General features: G+C 33.5%; 2 protein-coding genes across 5 annotated transcripts in view; one reads left to right on the top strand and one right to left on the bottom strand.

Moving 5' to 3' along the window:
- Nucleotides 1-656: 656 nt before the first annotated feature.
- Nucleotides 657-16,880, top strand: LOC141844706 (uncharacterized). 4 transcript variants are annotated; one of them, XM_074732705.1, is made up of 11 exons: nt 4,387-4,498; nt 4,578-4,677; nt 5,897-5,972; nt 6,094-6,180; nt 7,323-7,369; nt 9,331-9,388; nt 9,973-10,086; nt 10,937-11,017; nt 12,356-12,427; nt 15,713-15,932; nt 16,637-16,880. In XM_074732705.1, exons 1-10 carry the CDS (start codon nt 4,458-4,460, stop codon nt 15,838-15,840), a joined length of 804 nt encoding a protein of 267 aa, XP_074588806.1. In that variant the 5' UTR covers nt 4,387-4,457; the 3' UTR covers nt 15,841-15,932; nt 16,637-16,880. The 4 variants fall into 4 exon arrangements, with proteins under 4 accessions (XP_074588809.1, XP_074588808.1, XP_074588807.1 ...); XM_074732708.1 differs by lacking the exons at nt 4,387-4,498; nt 5,897-5,972 and adding an exon at nt 657-1,361 and having other exon boundaries at nt 4,583-4,677; XM_074732707.1 differs by lacking the exons at nt 4,387-4,498; nt 5,897-5,972 and adding an exon at nt 657-1,361.
- A 468-nt stretch (nt 16,881-17,348) lies between these two features.
- The window catches only part of LOC141845458 (DNA (cytosine-5)-methyltransferase DRM2-like), a 29,849-nt gene continuing 23,787 nt past the window's right edge, over nt 17,349-23,410 (bottom strand). The window contains exons 11-18 of the mRNA XM_074733508.1: nt 22,666-22,781; nt 21,002-21,174; nt 18,964-19,057; nt 18,578-18,683; nt 18,324-18,418; nt 17,888-17,973; nt 17,696-17,760; nt 17,349-17,617 (exon numbers count right to left, since the gene is read on the bottom strand). Of these exons, the coding sequence (XP_074589609.1) occupies nt 17,508-17,617; nt 17,696-17,760; nt 17,888-17,973; nt 18,324-18,418; nt 18,578-18,683; nt 18,964-19,057; nt 21,002-21,174; nt 22,666-22,781 (845 nt within the window). The 3' untranslated portion in view covers nt 17,349-17,507. The remainder of the gene's footprint in view (nt 17,618-17,695; nt 17,761-17,887; nt 17,974-18,323; nt 18,419-18,577; nt 18,684-18,963; nt 19,058-21,001; nt 21,175-22,665; nt 22,782-23,410) is intronic.

The following is a 23,410-nucleotide window of genomic DNA, read 5'->3' as shown; positions in this document are numbered from 1 at the left end:
TTAGAGAATAAAATTTTTATCTCAGGTTTAATTATAGGACATATAATAATCAAATCAAAAATTATTTAGAAATTCAGAGTTCAAAAAATATCATTTAAATTTTTTTTAATGTTTCAAAGAATTTTAATCTTTTTTATTTAATATTATTTTTTATAATTAATAGTTATAATTTTATGACTGTAATATCTATTGTATTTATAGTAGTTAAGTATCATAGTTGCTATAATATATCTGATGGATTTAGGATTTTGACCATATAGACAATATAATAATAAAAAATAATATTAAATGATAGTTGTATCATTTTAGATCAATGAAAGTGAAGAGTTCTTTTAATAAAAAAAATTCATAATAGAGTAGAGCTATCAAATAGGCCAATTCATCCTCGAGGTGGAGTCCCATAATTTAGAAAAATGGAGCGCTTTCTTGATTTTTACCATTTTAATTTTCTATTAAAATAAATGACTTTGATAATTCGAAGGGTTAAAATTGATTCTTTTTAACTCCGAGAGGTAAACTGAAAAGTTCGATAAATTTTTTCTGGGGCAAAAGTAAATTTTCTCATAGATTTAGGAATTTCTTTTTCGTAACATTATTTAACGCGAGCTGTTAAAAGCACACTAATCCTCGAACAACTCAGCGCGTTCCCAGATAAAGCTGATTTGTCACCACCAGAGAGAGAGAGAGAGAGAGAGAGAGGACGAGCGACGCGTGAGAGCGAGACGAGAGAAATTCGACGTCCCCAAGGTCTCCTCCTGCTTCGCTCCGTCAAAACGAAGACCCGATCGTAGCCCGATGTCGAATGGGAGCATTTGAGATCGGGCGCGACGCCGAAATCCGAGAGCGCTCGCGGAACAGGCGGCATGTGAGGGGAAGCGGACGAACCTGCGGTGGCGAAACAAGAAAGGGTTTATGTCTGAAACTTCCAAGTCCGAGCTCGCTGATCGTCGCCGCCGGTTCTACGCATTGAGTGCTGCTTTATTCTGCTGCCAGGAGGTCGAGCCCGAGAAAATTGCAGGCGGAGCTAGAGAAGGATCTCCCTTCTTCCGTTTCTCTTTCCGCTGATTTCGCGAAGCCGATCGAGGCGTACGGTGATGGTGCGCTAGTCCCGTCATCGTCATCGCTACATCTTTCTGGGAGGAGAGGAAGAACCCGTGTCGCCAAGGCTGAGAAAGGGGGGTATCCTTTTGAAGCCAAGAGACCGTTCCTTTTATTGTTTTCATTTTTGAGAAACCAAGGAAAAGGCCGTAGAGCGAACCTCGATCGAGTCACCGCCAGCCTACATTTGGATCCTTCATCAACCATCTTGCCTGCCGAATCAGTTGTTACGGATCTATTGTTATTTGTGCTGGTTTCTCCAGGTCTTTCTCATTATTTTGTTGATATATTCGATTCTTCAAAGACATAGGAAACAGTAGTTCCCTTCCAATTTTGATCAAATTACAGATAGATCAGCTCACAACATTAGGGAATGTAGATCTCAGATACCATTGAGATCTCTATTAATCCGATTAAGCTTGGGCTTGGAAATGTAGGAAACTGGAGCCATTACACATACCACTGAATTCCAATGAACTGAAAACAGGAAGATTGCATTCATTTGGCCATAATTACTTTTTCCATGCCTACCTAATTTTTCATTGGTGCACTTGGAATGAAGTGATATACAGAGGCAGAACCAAAATGTGCTTGTAATTATGTGGTTGCCAATTATTTATTATTATTATTTTTTGTCATAGAGGGGCATCTGTGACGTTTTGACACTAGGAATCTGTGACGATATCTTTATGTATAAATATTGAGGCTCCAGAGAAAGAACTGACAACTCTTCTTAGAATTAGCTGTGCTGGATTAGCAATCATAACTTTTCATTGTCAGGGCTTCAGTTTTTGGACATTTAAGTTCCTCTGCTGACATTTTTTTAGTTGGAGGCATTAGGCATTAGAAACTTTAGAACAACACAAAGGTTTAGAAATTAATTTAAACAAACTTTGGAAGGAATTTGCAATTTGAAGGAAGTTACAGAAATAAACTCTAACAAAATCTCCTTTGATCTTATACTAGTTAATATGTTTTTAAAGAAAAGAGAAAAACACTTAGTCACTTTAAAAGTGGGAATAATAAATCGCAAATTAACTTTCTCATGATTAGGAAGAAAGACAGAAAGATTTATAAAGATTGCAAGGTCATCTTGAAAACTTAATGACCCAACATAGGTTAGTAGCGTTGAATATGCATTTCAAGCATAGTATCAATAGAAGGAAAATATACATGACTTCTAAAATTAAATGGTGGAAGTTAAAGGATGGAAAACAAAACATATTTAAGGAGAGGGTAGGAGTATAAGTATTAAAAGAAATATACGGCGACTCAAATATGACACGAGATAAGATAGTATCAAAGTTAAAATAGTAGCTAAAAGTGTATTCGGTGAGTTAAAGGGACGTGCACCACTAAATAAAAATCTTGATGGTGGAATGAAAAAGTACAAGAAAAAGTAAAGGAAAAACGAACAACTTATAAGGTATTATATACTTGTAAGAACGAAGAAAACTTAAAAAAATATACAATAGCCAAGAAAGAGGTCAAGAAAATAGTAAATGAAGTTAAGAATGAAACTTTTGAACACTTATATCTAAAATTGGATACAAAAAGGAGAAAGAGCTCTTTTTACAGAATAGCTAAAGTGAGAGAGAGAGAGAGAAAGATAAATGATCTTATTCAAATAAGATGTATTAAAGATTAATGCAATAGAGTACTAGTAAATGATGAGGAAATTAAAAAACATGAAATTGATATTTTCATCAACTTTTTAATAACGGGTTAGGTGATCAACTTAACTTAGATAATTTAAGTAGATTAAATGAGTATAGAAATTTAAATTTTTATCGTAGAATTCAAACTTCATAAATAGAATAAGTTTTAAATGAGATGCAAAATGGAAAAGCAGTTGGATCAACTGATAATCCGATAGAGGTATGGAAAATTGTGGAGGGTAAGCACTCTAGTTTCCTTATATAAGAATAAAGGAAATGCACAAAATTGTACAAACTATAGGGGTATTAAACTAATAAGTCATATTATGAAACTTTAAGAAAGAGAAATAGAAAAAAGACTAAAAAAGGAGACCGCAATGACAATAAAAACTATACATTTTTTCAGACAACTAATTGAAAAGTATCAAAAAAAAATAAGACTTACATATGATATTCGTAGACCTAGAAAAACTTATGATAGAGTCTTAAGGAAAATTATATAGAGAATTTTAGAAAAGAGAGGTGTTAGTATAATTTATATTGAATTAATTAAGGACATGTATGAGAATGTCATAACAAGAGCGAAGACTTCAGGTGGATTAACAAAGTGTTTCTTATAAAGATAGGGTTGTATTAAGGATCAACACTAAGTCTCTATTTTTTTACACTAATCATGAATGAATTCACTAGACACATCCAAGATACGGTGCTATGGTGCATATTGTTTGTAGATAATATTATTTTGGTAGATGAAACATGTGAAGGAGTAACTGTTAAATTTGAATCTTGGTGAGAAACGCTAGAAGTGAAAGATTTTAGACTTAGTAGAGTAATTACAGAATATATGAAATTTAAATTTAGTAATATTAAACGTAATGAGACAATTGTTAAGATAGGATATGACGAGTTGTCTATAACTGAGAGTTTTAAGTACTTAGGATATTTTTTACAAAAGGATGGAGGGATTGAGAAAGATGTCTTACGTATAATACAAGCAAGATGGTTGAATTGGAGAAGAGCGTCAGATGTTCTGTGTGATCGTTAAATACTTCTAAAATTTAAAGGAAAGTTTTATAAAACGGCGGTTAGATCCGCTATGTTATATGAAGCTGAATGTTGGGTTATGATTCAAACACATGGATAGAAGATGAGACAAATGAGGATAAGGTGGATGTGCGGATATATAAGAATGGACAGGATAAGAAATGAAAATATTAGAAAGAAAGTTGGAGTTGCATCTAATGAGGGAAAACTCAGGGAGACACATTTAAGATGATATGGACATGTACGTAGATGACCAATAGATGTTCCAGTTAGGCGATGTGAAATTATGACATGTGCATATTAAACGAGGAAGAGGAACATCAAAAAAGACTTAGTTAGCAATAATAAAATAAGATAAAATTTATTTAAATATAAATGATGATATTGCAGGGGATACCTAATAGCGTAGAAGGATCCATATAGCCGATCTCACCTAATGGGATAAGACATTGTTGTTGTTGTTGTGTCTTGTTTCTAATTTGTTATTAATTGGCTTTTTGTACATATCTGGATGTTGCTATCCAACTCGGTAGAAATTTAAAAGAAAAGATAAAGAATTAAATCTGTTGAAAGACTAAATGTAAAATTCTCAGCAGGTGTCAATATCCATCAATCACTGATATCCTGTTGCTGTAGAGGTTACACTAATGCTTCAACATGAGATTGAATTGTTTAAATCTTATTCAGTACAGCAAACTGTATGATATTTATCAGCTAATTAGAGATTGAGAAAATTTTGATTGCTTTAAATGATTGCGGTACAATTATTCTGTCCAGTATAGGCTGCTTATCCCAATGGTATGCATGCTTGGATGTGGTAGAATGGCAGCAATGGCAAGGTTGCTTAAGGTTGGAAGTTTTCATGGAATTACACCAGGTATTATAAATTATGATTTGTGCATTTTGCTGGTACTTACATGAGCGTGTTAATAAACTCTTGTTTGTCTAACTGCTACATACATGACAATAACAGCAAATAATCATGATTTAATAAATGTTCATTTACTCACGAGTTATAAGCATGTATAAGGAAAACATAGAATGATTCACAAAGTTCAAGTTGGCTTAGCACACAGTGGTATTAACATGTGCATGATACTTCATTTGATTCATCAGCATATTCTCATTTAATTCTCAACAAAAATGGAATAGTAGGTTTCAATTTCCTTTATTTTATTTTAATTCCTTAGGAATATGTAAAGTTCTCTAATTTTTGTCAGTTCATGTAGTCTTAACTCAACTGTTGATGTAAGAAAATGGAGGATACTTGTTTTTCTTTTATCTCTGTTAAGTGGATTGGCTAATCATTTATTACAAAAGCTCAAATTTTTAGGAAATGGACCAAACTTGTCCATGTAATTGGGCATGAATCATCCTAGATACAATGTCCTCCCTTATGCTCTCATATGTATGAACCTGACTCTTTTTTTTTTTTTTTTTGCCTTAGGTAGGATTTGAATGCTAGATTCCCTCCTGATACAATGTTAAGCTTGATTTTCTTAACACTTACCCTAAAAGCTTAAGCTATTAGAGAAGAGACCCAAATTTGTCCATGTAGGACCAATGAGTGTTAATGATCCTAGATTCAACAATTTCAAAACTTATCAAAATTGTTGCAGAAACAGCTGATACCAAGAATCAAAATCATTGTGTAAATTACTTAAACTTCATATTATTTTCTATTTAATCTTAAGTGACGAAAAGGGTTTTTGTGAAAAAAATATTGAAAACATGAATCAGTTGTGGTAGTTTCACAAATGTTTATGGAGTTTATTTAAGAAAATGAGTATGCTTCAGTTTAGTTTGTATTAGTTTCAATCCTTTGAAAACACATAAGTTTGGTGTGCAAGAATAGCTGAAATCCAACAAATTTTGTTACCTTTGGAACACCAACACAGTAGACTGCACCTGCATATTGCATGTACAGCCCAAATTTGCCAATAATTGCATATCTTACCCCATTTTGTATTTAGATGATATCTATTGCTAAAGGATATGCGACCACTTGGGCTGCACTTATTAGAACTTGGATACTACATATGAATTTGAATGTATCTTGCCTGATTCTTTCTAAGCTCTTACCTCATTATATTTAGAGGTTCATCTTGTCTTGGATGTTGAACACCTCCAGATATGTATCCGTTTTTCTACGTCCTTGTATCACTGGTTCAGGTCAAGTTTTTTCTGGATTTTGGTAATGAATTATTATACAGTACATAGAAATTTATAATTATGTATTATATAATTAAGAAGTTTAAAAAATGTTAATTGGTTTTTTTGTAATGTTTTGCAGAAGAAGTGACCAATGAAAAACTTGCTGCTCAGACTATACACAATGAATTCCAGGATGCAAATGAGGCAAACTTACTTGAAGAAGCAGGTTGTATCTACTAATGTACATAATAGAATTAAGCTATGTTTTGATGGAACGGCTTAATTGTTTATTAGTTGATCTAGCCTCTTCTTTTGTGTTTCAACCTGCTGCTCGTGTTTTCAAGGACATGTAGTTGCATTGCTGATGTAAATTGAATAGATTCATTTAAGATAAGAACTGATCCCATGTGTAAAATTTTATTTTATTTTTTCAGAAGGTCTAATATATTGTGTACTTTATTCTACTTTTATCATTTCTAACACACAATCTAATTTGACTGAGTCTCATTGAGATTGGATTATTGTAAAAGTATATAAAAAATTTCCTTACACCATTGTTCTTTTGATTCAATCAATATGACAATCTTACTTGTGATTCTCTCTCACTCTCTCACGAGATCAATGATTGAGACACTACATTTTGATATAGCCAATTGAGCTACAAACTACTTTCTGCTATGTTAATTGCCTTATGGCGTCTTAAATGATATACCATTACTATACCAGCCTTGTGTTTGAATAACCTGGTTACTGAAATTATGTGCTAATTGTAGCAGTCATGAAATAAATAATACATTGTGACGTTGGTGCTTGATAGAATTGTTAAGAGAGACCAAGTTGTTCTACTTTGTTCTACCATTTAGTTGTCCATGATGAACTAGTCTAATTGGGGACTGAAACAGGCTGCTTAGTTTTGTGCCTTTCATGCCTATTTAATATGTTATTTTTTTTTAAAAAAAGAAAAAACTAATGACAATGTTACTAATCAGAATATGAAAGGTTCTAAGTTTAACTTCTAACAATAACTAGTCTACAGATCTGCTATCACCATTCTTTCTGGTACAATCTCTTTTTTCTTTCTGTATGGAAGATTGCCAACCCCATGATTTGAGCAACCCTGACTTCACTGCTGGCTATTCAGTTTATTGTCTAAGCATATTTCACAAGTAGATATTGGAATTTGCCCAAGTATTCTTTGTTGAAGCATTTAAAGTTTAAGTTCTTTAATTCAGGATGTTTTAATTACTTTAACCATATCATATTTGTAAATTCTAATATACTTTTATTTGATAGACTTTCTATCTTGATTTTTTTTCTATGTTATTATTGTTCTATAAATAATCTTCCATATTGATCATCATGTTGCAGATATGCATGTTTTTGATTATAGACCATTGACAGATCCTCTTCACCTGGTAATTTTAATTAGCTTGTATTATATTATAAGTTCATCAAATATTCCAGAATAATCATTGTGAATTAGCTGACTCTTCTATGCCATGGTAAAAAAGTTGCAAACTGAATATATAATGCCTCTGCCATTGGTTGTACGTTTATAGCAATATGCTGACTTTAGCTTATCTTCACATCTTTTGCAAAGCTTTCTATGAGCTGAATTTGCGAAAAAAATGTTAATAGTTATAGTGTATATGTGGGTCTCAGAACATATATAACTTTAGTACCCAAATAAGAAAAGAGAATTCCAAGCTGGAGGATAGAGAGTTTCACTAACTTGCTTTGTATTGACTTATTGATCTCTGTTCGAGAACAAGGACAACTTGAGGAGCACTTTGGACGAGGAAGAGGCACCTTGTCCAAGCTAAGGTAGAGGTCCTTGATTTTAGGGGAAAGAAATTTATCCAAAGTAGGAGCACTTCATCCAAACTGTAGGGGAAGGCATCTTCTAGTACCATTTCTAACAAATATCTTCGCAGATCCCTTCATTTGAAGAGTCATATCTAGGCCTGCCCATAGACCACTCTGAGCAGGCCTCACTATAAAATTGTTTTTGATCATATCAAATAGCATAAAATCACATACATTCTCAAAGTGAATATATTTAACCAATGATATACAGATATAAATTTGAAATAGATGTTTTGAATATCAATGCTGGTTATGATTCCAAAATTATAAACTGAATATGGAAAAATACATATATTAATTATTCTGATTTCAACTAGATAGATTTGGTACTCCTGTTTAATCCCACCAAATTTCCAGTTCGAATTTTACATCCTATGGTTTTTATTCTATTTGTATGTTGGATCTGAAAGCAAGATACTGCAAGACTATACTTATGCATACATAATTGAAGTTCCTGCAAGGTTATGTAAATACTAGTTAAAAGAACTCGTGTTGTTCAGAAATTTGTTAATTAGCAGTTATCTCTAGGATTTTGCATTTTGTTCAAATTTCAGATATAACATTCTTTTGCTGGTACATATTTATATTCTTGATGATTTTAATGATTAATAATTCTACGCTAGTATTCAAAATGGTTAATTGTACTAGTTTTGCTTTTAAGCACCCATTCCCGTCTTGTCCTATCTGGTGACAAATGGATATTTAGGTATGTGGTGTCCCAAGCATGGTAATTCAGCATATCGCATATATTTGTATTGATTTGAATACTCCTATGAGACCACACCCCAACAAGAATATGCCACACCCAGTGTTCTTCAGAATGTTACATAAAAGTTCCACTTCATTCTTCATGGCTTTGACCTTGTAACTTCATTAGTTGTTCTAATATTCTAATAAATATCTTAGGGCCGTGTTTCATATGAGCAAGAGAAGGAGAAATGATGTAGGGAAAAATTTTATAAGGGTAAAGGAAAGATTTTCGTTGTTCGTCTTGTTTTGGGATGTTGTGTGTATTGGGTTGGGGGGTTGAGGAAACCAGCAGGAAAATCTTTTCCCCTGTTGGAAACTTGAGATTCTAAAATTGATTCATAAAAACATAAATAATAAGGATTTGGAAAATACAAAATTTTACTTTGATTCTTTGGCCAGATTTAACTGACATTTGGTATGAAGTGTGTTTCTTCCACCCAATTTGGGTGGAAGAAGAGAAGGGGAGAACTTGGGAAAGAATTCCCCAACTGCGATTGGGGATCTTTGTCATGTTTCTCCTTGGTTGTTTCTGCCAAATGAAACACAGCCTTAGTTTACTAGTTGGAATTAAACTACTTCAACTATTGTTCTCATTTTATAATAAGATAATAAGACATGCCCCTATGTCATGAAATGTTTGTGCTACATTCATAGAGCACAATCGTTTAACTGTGCAACACACGATGCTTATGGTTTTTCTTTCTGTTACATCTTTGCTGTTGCTCTGAAATTTTCTCTAAATTTGCTACTAATGATGTAGGTCTGTTGCAATGCGTGTAAGAAGCCAATTAAAGCTAGTCAATATTCAGCTCATGCAGGTTAACCTCTAGTTGTTTGCCAATGATTGGTAGCTATTTGTTTATCAAGGTGTTTACATGTGGAATTGCCTATGCTTCAGGGTTTTTAGCTTGGTATGAGTCCTTATTGCAGTGAACCTACCCACATTAGGTACTTTTTCTTTAGGAGAACCACAAGTGCTATCCAATTGTGCCTATATACTTTGAAGATGAGTTTTTGATACTCAAGATATTATTTCTGATAACATTTTAGGCCTCTAAAGCTTGTTATAAGTTTAAGCGGCATCCAATTCGTTAGTCATTATAGGCAATTGTTCCTCCTATTCTTTTTTTTTTTTAAAGTGTCTGTTATCTTAAATTTTATTTTGATGTTTGGTCTTTGTTATATGTGTATGTGTGTGGTGTGCATGCATTTATGTATATGAACATCATTGTAGCTAATGCTATAAAGAATTGCATAAATGGAACTTGTTACCTTGGCTCTCTGACTGATTGTAGGTATTAAATAATATTTACTGTCAACTTGTTGGCTGTCTTTCCTTAGTTCTCTAGCTTTTGAGATGGTGGTCAACCATGCTCACTAAAGGATGTTAATGTTGCTACAGTGCATTGTGGGCTTTTGAACCCTATTGATGACGTGTTGGATATGGATGGTGGTATTTCAAGCCTAAAGAAGCTTCCAAAGAAGGGAAAGAAAATAATTCAAACAACTAATGGAAGTATGCCCTCTTTCTAATTCCAGATTCACATCCTGAGATCTACATTTTATAGTCCTTTACCTTCTCTACTATTTTCCTTTTCTTATCTTAGAAACCATAAATTTTGAAGGAAAACACATTTCACAGCTGTCTTTTTTTTTCTTCTAAACTTCTCTATTTATGCTTGTAAATTTTCATAGATGGGCATGCTATTGTGGTGAAATCTTTATGTGAATGTTCTCAGTCTTTTTTGTACCTTTTCTCCTGAATCGAAATGTATGGGATCCATTTGGCACTAATTCAGGAAGTGCCTTGGATATTTTAATGTAGAATAGAACAAGATCAGCCAACTATTTTTAGTGTAGAAGTATAATTCACTGAAGTTAGCATTATTGCCTTCATTCTGGTGAACTCTATAATTTGTCTGTAAAGGAAAAAAAAGTAGTTTTGTAACAGTTGGCTTGCGTGAAGTTACTGAGTATTGACTAATTTGCATATGGAGCTGCAGAAGTATGGTTTTACTGCTAACCAAATGGGGGTTACTCTTGTACAGTAAGCTTTATATGCTAACGGACATTTTACTATCAAAGTATTTAAAGATTGTGAAACTAACATGCTTAGAATCCCAGAAAAGTATGCCCATATGCCAATATATTCTTGCTTTTAGGATATCTTTACCTGAAGAAATATGCCTTTGGTGTATTTACCTTGATTGCAAGTTGGTCTTTATTTATATGGTAAATAATTAAATGGCCAAACACTTAAAATTATTTTAATTTCTTGTTGTAATCACTTTGAAATTAAAAATCAATTGCACACTAGATTAGATCTCTTGAAAAACATGTATTTTTTAACTCATAATCACTCCTAGGTTTACAAGTGGCAACTGTAGAGCAAGAAACATCTATACATTTGGATGGCAACTGTGGTGGTGGTTCTGCATCAAACTGTGGTAAACATTTTGCTGTTTTTGTTCTAGTCTGCAGACATTTTCTTCTAGTTCACTTGTTCTGGCAGCTTGTTCATAATTTTTGAATTATTTTCTCTCGAGTTTTAGTAATACATTTTTCTGATGTCCTGGTTTTTTCCTTTTCAGTGGATTGTGTATTCCCTAAAGTTGCACTTTTTGAATACATTTATCATGTTTTTGTAGCTTGAGTATTTGATTCCTTTCTTCTAACTCCTTGTCTTTCATGTTAATTCTCCTTGACAAGATTTGTTCCATATAAGATGTTGGTTAATAACACTGAATGGTAAAATACAAAAGGGTGTTTCCACCAGGTCGGCATTTCTATTTGTGGTGCTTGGAGTATTTTAATGGTAGTCTGGTGCACGAAGTTCCTGTCAAAACGAATCTCGGGGAAGGGTCAGATCATCTTGGGTCTTTTGTACGTAGTCTTATCCTGCATTGCAAGAGATTATTTTCGTGACTCAAACCCGTGTGACCACAAGGACACATGCAACAACTTTACCGTTGCGCCAAAGGTCTCCTTCAATAATTGAACATCATTGGCAGTGTTGTAGAGAGGCTGTCAAGTTGCAATCTCCTTACCTAACTCAAAATTACTCAACAGGAGCTGTGTTCTTGTCGAAAACATAAAGTAAATTGTGTGAGTTGAGTTAGAAGAGTAATAAAAATGAGAGAATAGTTATACATGGTTATTGATTTGGCGGTAAGCGTGTAGTAATAATTGTGAGCATGACTAGAACATTACAAATTTCAAAGTATAAAGCCAAAATCATGGAATTGACTCAAATAAGAAAAATGTGCACAGTATATCTCAGTACTTACCATCCTATACTAACAGATACACTGGAATTCAGATCTCTTGTTATACCAGCATCAGAATAGAAGTAGAGAGGCGTTAGAAGAGAAAAGACTATTAGCATCTTTCCTTTGCTTTGATCTTCAAATTTTATTTGTCATTCACTGGCCTTTGGTCTCCTTTTCACCTTGAGGCTCCACTTGTCAGTGGCTCAAAATTTTCCAATGCTACATCATGATCCTCAACTATTATTATCATCAAACTCAAGTTTATTTGTATTATTCTGTGGCTGCCAGGCTGGACATTGTTCGCAATAATTCCTCTATCAATAATTCAATAGTCTGATCCTCGACAAATAGTTACCAATATGGTGCATTCATTCGTATGTTGCCCATACAAGCTTCTCCATTTGCAACTTCTTTTCTCAATCTCAATACAATTAGCTTAATGACCGTTTCCATCCTCTAAAGTCTTTCATGCCTGTATCCATCTGAGGATAGTATTCTTCCATTTTTTCTGTTCAGGGTTCAAGTTGCAGAACAAAACCATGAAAAGAAGAGAAGTACAAGCTAGTGCTTCAATCAAATATCATTCAGGTACAAATTCCTTGCATATTGCTAGGTAATAATCTTTATCAGATTGGTCTGGAGGAAGGCTTACAATCTAGCGATAGCTTCATATCCTGTGTTTCTCCTCGTAACGTAAAAATTTTATGTTTGCTGGTACCAAATTTATACTTGTACATTGATTCTAGTCAAAATACCCCTACATTCTTTGGTTTAGAGGACTTTATGATATGAATTTGTTAGTTACTGCACTTAATCTCACAAAATTCTTTGCCTTTTTTTTTACTACATACATTTATTAATCTTAGTTTTAATCAAGCTAATATTTTTCATAAAAAACGTCATCCTGCATTAAAATTTGTTTTTGTTAAAAGTAATTTGAGATCATTGTCACTTAAAGCTTTTTATCCCCCACATTTATCATCTTATTCTACCTTTTCTTTACTTTCTCATCTTCATGGTCCTCATGGGGTCTCATATATCTGCGTGATTTCTCCAGTTAATTGTCTGAACAACTGATTCTTTTGCAATAGTCTGGCATATGGTTTTTAAGTTAATTATCGTAGCAATAGAACCTAACACCATATCTATATAATCAGATCATCAGTTCAAATTAGTAACTCAGGCATTTATATGACATCAGTTGCAAGTCAATTATGGCAGTCTGCGGCATTTGAAATGTCTCTTGCTAGCCAATATGGAATTACTAGTGCTAGTCTATAGGCCTCAGTGCTACTAGGTCTGTTGATACCTTTGGAATCAGCATTACCTTTTGAATATGTTAAAGAAGTGGGAACAAGGTTTAAGAGCATTAGTCCATGTAGGTTGGTGAAACTGAGAACATTTAATTATGCTAGCAAACCGACGTGCTAGCACGTTGAGACACCCTGAACATCAGCTCTAGCACGTCACCCTTTGGGAAGTCATTGGTGATGAGGTAGAGGAATTGTTTGCTAAGTGGAGGTTGAATCAAGTTGACGAGTGTGTTATAGGTACTCCCCTCCTAAATCAGTGACCTATAACACATGTTGTATGTCGAGATGACAAATGATTCCATCTTGTACTGAATGGGTAATGGAACCCCAAGATAGAAGCGAGTTTAAACCATGGGTGTGAATTAGCTTTCTAGTAGTATGAATGCAACAACCTTCTCTCTCTCACCAAGCTACCATTTTTGGTTTAACATTCTGTTTCTATTTCTTAGTTTCTAAATCCACTAAAAGCTTGAATTTTGAGGAGAATGAGGATATTGATGAAGATATGATTAATTGGATAAAGAATGAGGTTTGAATCAAGAGTAGCTTCTATAGTCTTGTGATTATTATGTCCTCTTTCATGCTTAAATGAAAATTTTTGTAACATGTCATAAGAGTGTTGGGATATTAAGATGTAATATATACAAAAAGCTAATTTAATAGAGATGAGAATGTCAAACTAGATATGTCACGTTATTAGAATTGGTAAAATAAAAATAATAATATTCATGAGTAATTAGGTGCTTTTCCAATAGATGATAATGTTGGAAATTGGTTTACATAACCAATTGATCAAATAGGAGCACAGACGATTATTTCGAGAGTAAACCATCATAAACTAATGACTAATTTATCTAGTGCATAAGAAATAATGTCCAACATTATTCGAGTCATGAAGGGTTGGTCCATTTTGATTAAATGTAGAAATTGGCTTGAACACGGGCATTGTTAATGGACAAGAACATACAAACTCGAGTATGTGTAAGTGTACATTCTTGTGCAACGAATAAGGGGTATAAAACTAGTTGATTTGGTGGTCAAATCCTTAAATTGGGGCTACAAATAGAGATAGAATTTTTGGTCAAATTTGATTGAGAATATAATTGATCTCAAATTAAATAAAAAATGATAGCCTTGGAATTCGCATGCCAAAAACCGCATCTAAATTTGACGTCAAGCAACAACATAAGCGCATCCACACACACGATGAGAAAGGGACACTAGTGAAGATGACTCATTTATGGCTTGGGGCATTGCGCTTGCTCAGCTGTTTAGCCTCGGCAAGTGCACTCATGTAGGAGCCAAGGACCTTGGGCGCACATCTACGTGGCAGTCAAGGGCTTCAGCTTGCATGCCCGCACATAGTAGTTGAGGTTATTGGCCTTGGCACATGCACTTGTGCAACAGTTAAGAGACATTTTCTCAAAAAATGCAAAACACATCTCTTAGAATTCTCACTTTTATTAGTTTGAAAATGTGTGCATGGAGAGTTCAAACATAAAATAGGAAAGTATTCAATTCTTGGTTGCCGCGTTGACTTTTCAACAAATGCAATCAATTATTTTGTTGCCTCAACTGCTACACATTTGCTTGAACAATGCTGAAAAGGGGGAAAACCTATTAATTTAATCAATCAAATATTAAGATTTTTCCAGAAAAAGACACCTCAAAAATGTCTTTCACCCCTTAAAAGAAACCCTTCACCACTATAAAAGGATCCAATCCTTCAGCTCAAATCACTATATTCTCAAGTTTTGATTCACTCTTGACTCTTGAGTTCTTTTTCTCTCTTCTGTCTAAAGAGTTCTAAGGCTTTAAAAGTTTGGCAGGGCTTGAAATTTGAAGTGCTTCTATCTTGAGTCAAAGGTCATATTTTAGGAAACAATTGCTATAAATCCACTCATAGGGGTGCATCAACAGCCAAAGGGCGTCGAGAATTTAAAGGGACAATCCATGTCATTATACCCATAACACATCAGTTTAAGCCATCGACTTGCCGATGAGGTGATTAACTTGACGCGAATCTTTTAGACTAATCTCATTAAAAGAAATTTCTAACAACAATAAAAAAAAGAGAGAATAGGTTGACATGGTCCAAAGAAAATAAAGGACTAAGGTATTTACAGTTAAGAAGACTGGAATCTTTTAGAATGGAAGATATAAGGGGTAGAGAGAAATTAAAGAAAATATTAATGCAAAGGTTGCTAGTAATACAACTTTGCATAGACTTTGATGGAGGATGAGATTTATGGGGTATACCCCAAACATGCCATGATGATGGTGACGATGACAATGATAACTAAAAGCTTGAATGTAGCTGGCGACTCGAAAGGTAAGAAGTCTCTGCTGATACCTAGTTTCTTGGAAGTGATGTTATTTGATTGAAATTTAGAGAAATTACAAGGATGGTATTTTTAGTCTTGCTGTTGCTATGTTTGAAGCACGATATCTTAGTTAGGTTCCAAACTTCTTTCCATTGGGTAAATGATGTTGGTCCATTCTCTATTTTTTTTAAAAAAAAAATTGAAACTTACTAATTTATTTTGTACTATAATACCAGTGGCTCCAGCACCGCTTGCAACCAAAATATTTTATTCGCAAGGAAGAAATCATCTCCGTTCAGAACTTAAACATCTTTTTCATGAAGTATGGTCTAGAGAACACAGTGGGGATTCTCCAAATTCATAGCTGGCGAAAGAGATGCATAATACCTCCATAGTTCTCATCTTCTTCTAATTTTCTTATAGAATAGTCAGAGATGGTGTGTTCCTCTAATTAAGGTAAGAAATGTCTTGTATTATATTATAGCAGCATGACTTCACATTTATTGCTTTTTTTTCATGTTGCTAGATTAATTCAAAATAATTATGCTGTTCCTTTTTCTGAACGACTGATTTCATATTTCATACTACGCAGGAGCTTCTTTATAGATTCTGACTTGCTTTTTTTTCTCCTTAATTAGGTATTTATTAGTGAGAACCTCTAGACCAAACAAGTGGATGCTTACTAACAAGAATATTCGATTATGTTAGTGTCCTCTTTGTAAATTTGAGTCTTTGTAAATATCATTCATTGTAGGGTGTAAAGTTACAATAATAACTATAAATGTGCTAAGTGGTTTACCTTGGAATTAATTTCTCATTCACCAAAAGAAAATTTACTATAATTATTTGTGTAATGGATTATTATTGTAACAATTTTCCATCGATTACTAGGATCCTACTAAAATATTGGGTCAAAGTCAATCCTTTGCCAATTTACCAAAACCAAATTTCCAACATCACTAGTATTACTTCTTCTATGCATCAATATGCTATTTATGCTTGACGGTTGAATCGAATTTATTTTTCTGTCAATTAGTATTCCTATTGAAACATGGCAGTTTCATTTGGTACAACCCTACCATATGTCACACAATCTGCATTTTCTTTTGTGCTTGAATAAATAGTTTGTCCTTGCTCATCAACTTCTTCAAATATTTCAGATATTCGACCGACACATCGTACGGGCGGCCTGAGGAATAGCTATTTGGTGAATTGATTCCTCAAAAATTTTGTTATTTTGTAAATCCAAATGTGATTGTGAAAATGATGTGTAGCTCACAAGATACCTTTTTCAAGGCTCTTGCAATTGATAGAATTCAATTTTGCACACATGCCATACAATTCAGTCTGATTGGAAAATGTAAATCCAATTTTGTTCCATAAAATGAGTCCGGATTTGTTCTTTGTGAGTGAGTTTATTATTGGAGATTAACTTGATGAATTCCCATATTTGACTCACTTTGCGACTATTTTTGCATATTTGGACAGCCAGATTACTGCTGACCTTCTCAACTTCTGATTTCAAAGGAGGATGCATCAGGTAACTCCTTCAGTCATATTTCTGCAACACCAATCCAGTATTTTGGATTTTTGTTTTAATATAAAAAGTTATCGTAAAGCTTGAGATTTATGAAATCTTATATGTTTCTATTACAAAAATTTGTATTCTTTAAAACAAAAAGATAAAACTCATTTTTAAAAGCCAAATCTTTGCTAATAATTTGTTTTCAGATTCATGAAAGATACAATTCTACACTATTGACTATTTTTAAAAAAACTAAAATGAAATCCATTACAAAGGAGGTCGGATAAAAGAGGTAGATTGGATCTTTAATTGGTTAAACTTTGAATTAAACTGAAGCTAAAATTTAGAGTATTAATCGGTTAATCGCACACTCCAGAGGCCTATAATAACTGTTAAACCAGTCTTGTAATTCAATATAAACCAATTCATGCAACTTAAGTTTTCCCCAGGACGATGAACATGATAGGTAATTAATTAAACACATTATTTTGTTCTAGGCTGAATTATCACACGCTCAGCCCAAGAAATTCTGGGAAGCTTGTGAACTTTGGCTCCCATCCCAGTGCAGTGCGTGTTTTTGAGTTGTTCATCCTCTTCCCCAGTGGACCTTCACTTGCTAATCAAATATTAAGAACATTCAAATAAGAGATGGATAACTAGTAATTGATGCTTCAAGTTCAATGCAGAAATTTGCCTGTAAATTTCACGAATTTTTTGCTAAACTTTCCACTTCGGTTCACATAATCCATAATTTCTTGCCTGCATCAAGGACACTTGCTGATGAATGTATGAATATAATGGCAAAACAATTAAACTGCACAAAATCTGTGTGGAAGAATATGTTTAGTAATGGGGTTGTGAAGAGAAAATGTCCTTATAACTCGACCTCGACACCGGATAATTGTCACAACCTAGAAAACTTTGGCCGCGGAGCTTCTTTTTCAAGATAGTAACTGCAAGGGAGGCAGCATCCTGCATTGTAAAATATATATAAATCCTAAGTAAATCAGTGATAAGAACTTCAATATTTTGCCAGAATATGCATCCTAAATAACTTTCAATGCATCAGATGGAGATCTAAGCCGTTTCTAAAGGAGGAAAAGGAAGTGAAAAAAGTAGAAATGGAGGGAAAAAATAGGGAAACATTGTTCTTACTGTTGGTGAACATGGAGCCATGCATATCAATCATGATTTAGCCATAAGTTCAAAAGGTCATTGAGGAAAAGCATTAATGGAACCATATAGGATTATTTTATAAAAATGGCGAATGGAGAATAATCCTAAGGATGTCATACAATGAAGATGGCAGAAAGAATAATAACCTCATAATGAATAAGGTTCACCATGTGATCAGGACGAGCATCAACTATTCCTTTCTCCAACCAGTAAGTGTGGGCACCTCTATCTTCTTTGTACAAATAGTTAAGAACAAAGCACTTAAGCAGTCCATAAATATCAACTATCGCAAGTCATGAAATCCATCATAGTGGATTTGGTTGTCTTGTGGAGATTCTTAATTTTTGAACTACGGAAGACATTACACCATAATCCAAGAGAAGATAAAAGGATATGTACAGGCCTGCTAGCCTCATGACACAGCCCCCAACATCCAGAGTTTCTTTTTCTGCTCTTAGAAGGATATCAGTCCGAGGGCTTCTACCAATAGCTACAAGAGAAGAGTCCTACATAAAAATACAAAATATGAATACTGAATATACACTCACAAAATGGTACATATGGCAAGAGTTACAAAATATTTAGCTATCCCTTTTTCAACTTTTGATTTTTGCTAAATGTTGGGATGAAACAGTTATAGTTCAACAAGAGAAGCAATTAATACTAAAAAGAATTACTTTCTTTTGATCTCAAGAAATAAAAGAATTCAGAAGAAATTCAGAGGAGAACTTAAAATTTTATAGTATGAAAAAAAAAATATGAGTATTATCATTTTGAATGAACAACCTCATTGCAAAAGCCATTATCGTTGCAATCATATAAAGCAGAACTAGATGTAAACAGGAAGCAACCTTCACCACTCCAGTTCGATGCTGCTAATCTGCATGTGGTCATTACCCATCAGTTTAAGCCAACCATGTAACTCAGGAAGTTAGAACTTGAGGGAGAAATAACAAAAACATAATGATCAAGCAAGAGAAAATAGGCATTACTAAACTTGAAGCATCATGAGAGATCAATAAGCAACATAATCCTTCCATCAAAGTATTAACTGATTATTGAACAATACAAATAAATTAAAATTATTCAAATTGGCTTCTAGATAGAGATACGCTGCCCACTAAATGTGATTAGCTCAGCATGGAATATATCTGAATCGTGTGTGTCATATGTGCAATCAAGTTTAGGGAACATCTTTTGCCATTTCTCTTTCATCAAAGTGGTTCGGGAATCAATATGCACACCAAGGGGCACAATTTTATAATTATTCAATGTTGGCCAAAGGATCAACAAACTCATGGTTCCCAACCTTCCATCATTAGGGTCGCAAATATCTTTTCCTGAATCATATGGAAGTGTCAAGTCAAGCTTACTTTGAGGGATGCGACTCCAGCAACCCACAGTTCACTCCTTTTATGCTCATTTTTTCATGTAGTAGACTGAGAGAAACTCTACTACCTATTGTAGTTCTTTTCTTGTCTTTTCTTTTACTTATTCTTTAGACCTCTAAGTGATTTGTTCATGGAACAACTTGTTTATGAAGGATCTTGTGGTGCCAATTTTGCAACAAAAATGGTTCCATCAACTCGGTAATTTTGTTCCCTCATTGAAATTTATTTTATTTTATTTAGTTGGCTTAGTTAATTTTCATGCATTTATTGTTTTCTCACATATCATTTATTCCATCTTATTCAAGACAATAACAATAACAACATCCTTATTTGGTTAGTGTCTATTTGTTCCTTGGTATATACCATATAAATTTTATAATTTTCATTACTTACGAAGCCTCTACATCAACTATCACGAGAAACTCCATTGTCAGAGGTAGATGGTATGGTGAGTTAATAGAAGACGAATTTAGAACCCTATGATTTAGATTGGATGATTTAGAACAAGTTAAAGACTATACTATAAGTATCATTGATAAATTGACAAAGAAGAAGGAACCTGAGCCAACAAATCACACACCTTACCCATGACCATCACCTAGATAACATATGCACAGTGGTCATTATTCTATAATGGAGAAAGATTGCCTTTAAAACTCATACTTGTGTTAGTTCTCCATGACAATACCCAAAGTACCTAATTTATTAGAGGGACTTTTGGAGATCAATGACAATATCTTGCTCCTTAGTTAGTTAAAGAAATTGAGCAATAATTGCTCAATCCATCTACAGAGGAACCCCTACTTTGTACCTATATGAGGTGCCACAAATCTTAATCTCCTTATTATGATAGAATTGAATTCTTCTTGGTGGGAAAGAATGATGCAAATGAGAAAATAATTTTAATTTTAAGTTGTTATTTTAAGTTTTGGTTTGATTTGAGTCATTTGGTAAGTCACCTCCGACTTGGTAGACAATTAATAGTGGTTATTGTTTCTACTTCATTGAATTACTTCCTTGTTTGATGTAGAGCCCAGTCTATAAAAGTAACTATTCTTCTATGTAATGATCGACTTTTGATTAATGGCAATTTTATTTTTCTTCGCTGTGTCAAATTCCCTCCTGTGTGAGGTTCATGTTTCCAGGTGCTGCATCACCTTCCCTTCGTGTATGTGACAGAAGAGTTGGCTGTTGGCATAGAATAAAAGTCCATTTCATCTAATGACATCAAATCTGGTTTTGTGCAAATGAGTTCATAAAAGCCTTCATAATTTAACATCATGTTCATTAGAAGATAAAAAGTTACAACAACCCAAGACGAGCTTTTAATTTAATGAGACATAAGAAATTCTGCAAATTAAACATATTCCATCTTGCTTTACTTGTTGACAAGGTTTTCAATTTAGTAGTTAAAACTACACTATAATGTGCACCTGACATCACCAGGGTAATCTGATGTTCGAGAAGGAGGAGCGCAGAATATAACATAAGGAAATTTGTAGTTATGTTCAGATCCTCTCAAAGAAGGAACGATGCCAAGCTTGATCAATTCATCATGATGATCATTTGTCATTGTCTGTCCCAAAATCTGACAATCTAGGTGCTCCTAGTCATCAATGAGATTTATAAAATCATACCACCCTGAAAACAGCTTGATATAGTAGTTGAACAATCTGAAGTTTGCATCAACAGAAAATTATTAAGCTAAAAAATGATGCTTCATGGCCATGCAAATATGATTCTACAAAAAGAAGAAACAATAACGTTATATAAAAGTACAGATCAGTCAATATTGCTGAATATCTTAAAATAAGCAAACATTCAGTAGACTGGCGTGGAAATTTTACAGAAACAATTTATTTACAATTGATTTTCAACTTTAGAGAATTTAATGTGAAGCTCAATTTTTTGACAAGCAGATCAGCAGACTGTCCTTTTCATCAATTACTTGAAAATTTTCTATTTTCAGTTTGCAATTTTCAGAAAATAAAATAAAATTATTGAAAATAAATATTTTCCTATAATTCACCTCTAATAAATTTAATTATGTAAAAAAATTCAATTCTAAATAGTTATTTTATTTATCTTTTCAACTTACAAATTCTGTTTTATAAGAAACGGAAAAAGTTTTCAGAAATTTACTGAACCAAGCAAGATATTAGTGGTAAATTTGGGTGATAATCATACACATTTTCAAGTCATTTCTAGACTGAGATTATAGATTAAAAGTTATAGCAGTCAGATTAGTTGTGGTTGTTATCAAATTAACTTGACGTATGACAAATGGCATTGCCTGACTTAGAAAGGGCCTTGAAGAATAAAAATTGGTAAACACAAGGGACAAGAACCACCAAACTAGTTGGTGACTTTTTTGTTGAAATCACAATTTGCAAGTCTTCGACCATTATTGCTAGGGCTATAAATAAACTTAACGTTCGTGAACAAGCTTGGTGTTCGGTTTGATAAAAGCTTGTTTATGTTCGTTCAATACACACAAGATCAATTAAATAAACAAGTTTGAACAACTCGTTGAACTAAACAAACAAGCTTGAACACATATATGTTCATTTCATTAATGTTAGTGAACAACATTCGTGAATAATATTTGTGAATCATGTTCATCAATAAAACTCTCATCAACATGTTATATAAAGAAAGAAAGTTTCAAAATGAACAAATAAATTTATATTATCAAGCTCAATAATCAACCAAACAAACTTAAAATGTAAAGTTCAAACAATCAAACAAGCTTGAATTGAGAGCTCGATAATATCTAAACGAATCAAGCTCAAGTCAAGCCCGAACTAAGCTCAAGCACATAAAAAGAAACCAAGTCAAGCTTAAACAATCATTTCAAAAGCTTGGTTCATTTTAGGCTTGGCTCGGCTTGTTTACAACCCTAATTACTGCTCTCAATTGTAGATTCAAATATTTAGGTAAATCTACTTTTGGTACCCTCTAAGTGGATTGAAATCTATGAATGAACAAATAAGTTAGATCAAACCATCCAAATATGCATCATAGATAATGGCAAATAGATAATGGCAAATTATAAATGGCATGAAGTCAAGTAGTTTATTCAAGTACTTCAACCAACCTTTTGCCACTTTTCAGCTACAATGCGGCCAAGAACACCAGGGCCCACAATTAATAAATCACTCTGCCCAAGTGCACCAGGAAATGCTCTTTTTAGTCCAGCAGCATCTACTAGTCCTGATACCAAAAATTAGAAACGTATTTTAGAAGCCAAAAAATGTCAATCATATATTCAATGCCATGAAATGGTGAATACGTTATGATGGCTATAAAAGTAAAGCATAGTTTGATAGAAGTCCCTTTCCTTATAAATAACACCAAGTTAAATTAATTACTTTGTTGGTCTTAGGATGGCCAAATTTTTATTAAAAAAAAATCCTCTGAACTGGATAGTACAATTCCCTCAAGAAAACAATGGTAAGAGCAATTTCCTTCCTGCCTAAGAATGGACATATATAAGACAACAAGAATATTTGCTGGAGCTCATACATCATGAATCCCCAAAAGAATCATTCATATTGGTCCATCCACAAAATAAAAGTGCCAAAATTTATTTAGCTAATTATATATGTTGTTCTACTAAAAGATGTGATTCATGCTCTTATGAATAGGGAACTGTAATGCAGTATTTTCAAATATGAAACAGTTCCAAAAGTCTACCAGATTTTTGCTGGCTATGTTGTCATGGAACCTAATTATTCTGGAAATGCCAATTATTTGATCAGAAAGGATGGCTTTTCAATGCCTTATTTGGAAACAAAGCCTGAATATAAAATCAACTAAAATTCTAATGCACTCAAACCATC

The sequence above is a fragment of the Curcuma longa genome, chromosome 14, assembly GCF_044706935.1.
Source record: "Curcuma longa cultivar G26 ecotype Majalengka, Jawa Barat chromosome 14, ITB_CL_G26_1.1, whole genome shotgun sequence".
In the NCBI taxonomy this organism is placed as follows: Eukaryota; Viridiplantae; Streptophyta; class Magnoliopsida; order Zingiberales; family Zingiberaceae; genus Curcuma; species Curcuma longa.
Note: the sequence above shows the minus strand (reverse complement) of the source record. Positions and strands in the feature narration are given on the sequence as shown.